We start from the raw sequence: 5,684 nt of genomic DNA, 5'->3' as shown, positions 1-5,684 counted from the left end.
ACTGAGAATGCTCGAACGCCGCCCTGTCCGTGGTCATTGGCGCCGATCTGTACGACGACACGGTACCACAACGCCATGTAAGAAGAGTTGCATAATAGACACATGTATATTTGATGGCATAATCTTAACACCCAAATCAAATAATATTTGACATGGCCACGACAAACAACTCACAAGTCACAACAAGCATATTATTAAACAACTTAAAACTCACAAGAACACAAGGTTTACTCCACTATCACTCGGGAGCTTGATGACATTATTATTCATGGCGATTGCAATACACTAACGGAACATTTCTTGGGTGGCGGAGTGACTGCCGCCTTGAGCTTTTGTATGGTGGGCATGTCAGTCTTCAATGACTTGGCGAGCACCTCATCATCAGCATCCGTGCCGAACATGGTAACGGGAACGGATAAGGTGCCCGCGGCGACACTACCAAAGGCCGAGAGATCGATTGCTGGGCTTTGCCCCGGGTTGGATTGGTAGTGCACCATACCCTTGGGGAACGCAAAAATGTCACCGACGGCCAAGTCTTGCGTGTAGAGCTTGCTGGTTGTGTCCACAAAGCCGACAGAGAGGGCACCGTTGAGGACAAGAAACAGCTCAGCGGCACGCGGGTGTGTGTGCGGGGGATTGATGGATTCTGAGGGGAACCTGAGCAAGGCATAGGACACGCTCTTCCCGTTAAGGGCTGGGAACTCCATCATGGTAGCCTTGGTTACAGTGAAGTTCTATGCCCCCGGCATCGGCATCGGCATGGTCATGTTTATGACGGCGCGGAAGCCGGTTTAGGTGCAGAAGTCACCAGTGCTGTTCGTTGGTGCTTTCCCATACATATTTTTTGGGACGACAAAGTCGGTGAGGATGTCTGGGTCGCTGACAACGGCGGCCAGTGGCGCCGAGACCAATGCAACGGCCACCAATACTAAGGTGTAGGAGCTCATGGAATCCATTGAAATTGAATGTATCTGCAAGCTAAGCTAATAACTTAGCTGTGCTAAGAGAATTAGAGGCCTTTTACGGTACATCAGAATAATACGAGCAGTCTATTTCAAGTCATTCAAGGGGCTAGATCCACTAATACTACTAGAAAAAACCAGTAGTATATTTTGTTCAAGGAGCAAAATTGGAAGACCTACAAAATAAGTACCAAAACTCTCACTGTTGGTTGATGCGATGCCCAGTTGGAGACTTGGGGCTCCCACTTAATGGCACGGAGGCCAGCTCCGATCTATTGTTGGACATGCCCGTTGATGACTGGCGATGGCATCAACGAGTCCGCAGGAGGATGGTCACCGTGAGGGATTTTACTACTTAAAGAAACAAAAAAAAAGAAGAAGACAAAACTACCCCGCTAATCAACGATGATTTAATAACTCGGTTCTAGAAGTATTATGATGTACCATAAAAAACTCGAGAATTATTGATGGAGGCTGGTGAAAGATGTTGGGCTGCTTGCTGTGTTACACAAGCGGGCAACCTATTTATGTGACGAAGAGTCTATGACATCTAGGGTGATGTATGAGCATTCTAGAATTGCAAGCTGTTACCAGCTAGCTAGCACACACATCTGAGGAAGATTTAACTGGCCTATGCATGCAACTCTTTGGTGTCTCCAAGAAATGCAACTCAGAAACATTTTTTATCATTCTAATAAATAAAACCTGGGCGTTTGTGTCTCTCACTCTCAACTTCACCAATCTGAACTGTTCAGCAAATAGCCTACAACTGTGTGTCTGTTTTAACACTGCATTATTAAGTATTAACCATTAAATGTCACAAGAGCATCGTGTCCACTCACACACACACACACACACACACACACACACACACACACACACACAGCCGCAAACTCCAAAAGCACCTCGTGGAGTTTTTAGTTTAGTGAGCAGCAAAAGCTCCAAAACACGAGAGGATGAAGCGTCAAAAGCAGCACCGGCTTATCACACGGTGGAGTTTAGGCATCTTTGGGGCTGAAACAATATCGAAACGGAACCACAACACTCTACTCAAATGTATAATTACTATAATACGTCACACACTCACACTGAAAGTAACATGGCAGAGTTTACATGTAACAATGCAAGGAAAAAGAAAAGAGTTGCATGACAGACAAAAGTGTATTTGACGGCACATTCTTCACACGATGATTAAATAAATTTGACACGATCACAATATCAACTCACAAACCACAAGAAGCATATTATTACAAGTCACAACAATCACAACTGAAACTAACAATACAACCGGGATTATGCCACTATCATTCACTAGCATGGTGGCCTTATTAGTTTGCGGCAGGGGCGATACAGTGATGAAGAACAAGAGCGACAAGAGCACAAACGAATCACTTGGGTGGTGGAGTGAGCGCTGCCTTGAGCTTCTGCACCGTCCAAAAGTCAGTCTTGAAGGACTTGGCAAGCAAGACGTCGTCAACGCCGGTGCCGAACACGGAGGCAGGCACATTCACGGTGCCCGGGGCGGCACTGCCAAAGGCCGAGAACGCGGTGGCAGGGTTGGGGCCCTGGTTGTACTGGTAGTGCACGAGGCCCTTGGGGAACACAAATATGTCACCGGCCACGAGGTCCTGTGTGTAGAGCTTACCGGCAGTGTCAACAAACCCGACGGAGAGCGCACCGCTGTGGACAAACAGCAACTCAGCAGCGCGCGGATGGGTGTGCGGCGGGTTGACGTATCCGGAGGGGAACACGAGCATGGCATAGGACACACTCTGCCCGTTGAGCGCAGGGAACGCCCCCATATTGGCCTTGATCACAATGAAATACTGTGGAGGCCACGGCATGGTCTCGTTTGCGGCACCGAAGTCAGTGTAGGTGAAGAAGTCACCGGTGATGTTCGTCGGCGGCATGCCAACCATCGGCGCCGGCACGATGAAGTCACCAAGGATGTCTGGATCGCCGGCCACGACAGCCAGAGGTGCCCAGACCAATGAAACCACCACCAACACCAAAGAGTAGTAGTTCATGGATGCCATTGAAGTTGAATGAGTAGCTACAACGTTGGTAAGAGAGTGATGGGTGGACGGTGTGGTTGTGAGATGCGGTGAAGATCTTGCAGATCTGCTTGTGTTATTTATACAGAAAATCGATCGACAGATATGATGAACACCAAGCTGCAACACGCACGCACCCACGCACGTACCCACGCATGCACCCACGCACGCTAGGGCTAATTGGCACACATCTGAGGAAGAATTAACTGGCCAATGTCATGCTACTCTTTGGTGTCTCCAGCCATGCATATGGATATACTCCCTCCGTTCCTAAATATAAGTCTTTTTACAAATTCTAATATAGACTACATATGAAGCAAAATGAGTGAATCTGCACTTTAAAATATATCTATATACATCTATATGTAGTTCATATTGAAATCTCTAAAAAGACATAAATTTAGAAACGGAGGGTGTACAATGCATATGGATATACCTGCATGCAAATTAGGAAAATTATTAGCATTCTGATCAAAACTTTGGCACTACTTTGTGTCTCACTCTCGACTTGGTAAATTACAGCTGTATGAGTCCACCAAAACCCTGCAAATATGTAATGTAGCACTGGACTTAGTATTATCAGGTCTCAAAGTAACTATGAACTGTCACAAGAGCTTCATCGATGCTTACAAATTTGCTAGTTTCCTGTCAAACATTGGAAACAACAATTGTGATGGCCAGCTAAATTTGCTCCAGCTGGCAGTGTCATCTTGACGGCTCTTCCAATGCCCTGGCGACTCCTACAAATAGCTTCCAGCCGGCGACCTCCACCGATCACACAACCTTACAACTCAGCGAAAATGGCGCCATCGCCTCTTATTACTCTGCTCGTCCTCCTCGGTGTGGCCTTCGTCGCCCACGCCAGCGACCCGGACATCCTCACGGACTTCGTCGTGCCCCCGGGCGCCAACGCGTCCGTGCTCGACGGCGCCTTCTTCACCTACACCGGCCTCATCGCCGACAACTCCGCCAACCCGGCCAAGTTCACAGTGTCCAAGGCCACCGCGGCCGAGTTCCCCGCGCTGCTGGGCCAGTCCGTCTCCTACGCGGCGCTCGTCTTCGGCCCCGGCACCGTCAACCCGCCGCACGTCCACCCCAGGGCCTCGGAGCTGCTCTACGTGGTGCAGGGCCCGCTGTTGGTGGGCCTCGTCGACGAGACCAAAAACGAGCTGTACGCGCAGACGCTGCAGACGGGCGACATGTTTGTGTTCCCCAAGGGCATGGTGCACTTCCAGTTCAACGGCGGCGAGCACATGGCGCGCGCCTTCTCGGCCTTCGGAAGCGCCAGCCCCGGCACCGTCTCGCTGCCCGTGACGCTCTTCGAGTCTGGCATCCCGGACGCCATCCTCGAGAAGTCGCTCCACGTCGACGAGGCCACCGTGCACGCGCTCGAGCATGACCTTGCGCCGCCCGCTCCCGCTCCCGCTCCGGATTCCCCTCCGGCGCCCAAGAACGGTGCCGCGTCGCTGGTGCCGGCATGCTTCTCGCTCCTGGTTGGCTTCGCAGCCGCATTGTTGCTTTGATTTGGGATCTTGTGAGAGCTGTGGTTTCATCTTATTGTCCGTTATTCACGACCTTATATTTCAAAAGTACTTCCGGTCATTTAAATTTTGTGATGATTTTTAAATAATTGTGCATCCGAGTAGTTTTTTTAGATGAATTTTGAAGTTGACATTTCGATGCATAATTTTTGGTCGGTTGGGTCTATAATTTGGGTCAACTGATGTTTGGATTTAAGATGATTCTTCAACATTTCAATAATTCTCTAGTGAATGAATCATATAAATGTCGGAATATAAGTGCATTGTCCACCTTATTGTATCATTTCTTGTGTTGTACAGAGATGGTTGATGCCGATGGTTGCTGTATTTCATCATCTATTGTTTTGAACGATTCATTTTTTTCTTTTTTCCTCTGCCTAGTTATAGTTTCAGTCTTGTATGACTGGTTTTTGCAAATGTAATCTTTCTTGTGTATGTGTTGATGTTGGTTATTTGCATTCTAATCATGTAGAGACTGGTTGTGTGATCATTGTGTTTGTATCCCCTTGATGCTAAATTATACTTCAATTAAAAGCACCATTTATATATAAAAAGTTCATCATAAACACGTATATGTAAATCTTTGACAATATAAACCTTATATCTAGTCGTACAACATAAACCTTTGACAAGATATTCGTTTGGTGATGCACTTTAGAGCTCTGCACCAAATAAAAGAAATTGGCACAAATATATAAACTTCATAATTTTTTTTATGAGAAACACAATACATACATAGATGCTGACAAACACACACACTCACCCTATCCTATGAGCACCTTCGAAAGACTAAGCCAGCGGATCTTGAGATAAAGAAAGTCGTCATAGACACCTCCTAGTTGACAGCCATGCTATACCATTGAAAGAATAGTGTGGGGAAAGCTAGAATAAATCCAGGGGGAAATGTGATCACCCGTGCCAAGTCTAGGAACTGAATCCCGATGGGCAGATTATGCTCAGTTCATAATTTCATTAAAGGGTGTGACTAGATCTCAGTCGACTGAGATTTAACGAAGTCTCGGTCAAATGAAAGAACATAATTTTTTTCTCCAGGGCCGGGGTCATTCCCCTTTTCGAATAAGGAAAAAAAGAACATATAAAATATAAGAAGAAAAACTTAAAAGAAA

General features: G+C 47.0%; 2 protein-coding genes and 1 pseudogene across 2 annotated transcripts; 1 reads left to right on the top strand and 2 right to left on the bottom strand.

The window, feature by feature from the left end:
* Nucleotides 1-266: 266 nt before the first annotated feature.
* Nucleotides 267-956, bottom strand: LOC123172642 (germin-like protein 9-3; annotated as a pseudogene).
* Nucleotides 957-2,350: 1,394 nt separating this feature from the next.
* On the bottom strand, nucleotides 2,351-2,998 carry LOC123172646 (putative germin-like protein 9-2). The gene has a single exon (XM_044589591.1). The coding sequence runs from the start codon at nucleotides 2,996-2,998 to the stop codon at nucleotides 2,351-2,353; it is 648 nt and encodes a 215-aa protein (XP_044445526.1).
* Nucleotides 2,999-3,816: 818 nt separating this feature from the next.
* LOC123172648 (germin-like protein 9-1) lies at nucleotides 3,817-4,539 on the top strand. The gene has a single exon (XM_044589593.1). It carries the CDS (start codon nucleotides 3,817-3,819, stop codon nucleotides 4,537-4,539), a length of 723 nt encoding a protein of 240 aa, XP_044445528.1.
* Nucleotides 4,540-5,684: the final 1,145 nt, after the last annotated feature.

Source organism: Triticum aestivum, unplaced genomic scaffold (assembly GCF_018294505.1).
Source record: "Triticum aestivum cultivar Chinese Spring unplaced genomic scaffold, IWGSC CS RefSeq v2.1 scaffold11157, whole genome shotgun sequence".
In the NCBI taxonomy this organism is placed as follows: Eukaryota; Viridiplantae; Streptophyta; class Magnoliopsida; order Poales; family Poaceae; genus Triticum; species Triticum aestivum.
Note: the sequence above shows the minus strand (reverse complement) of the source record. Positions and strands in the feature narration are given on the sequence as shown.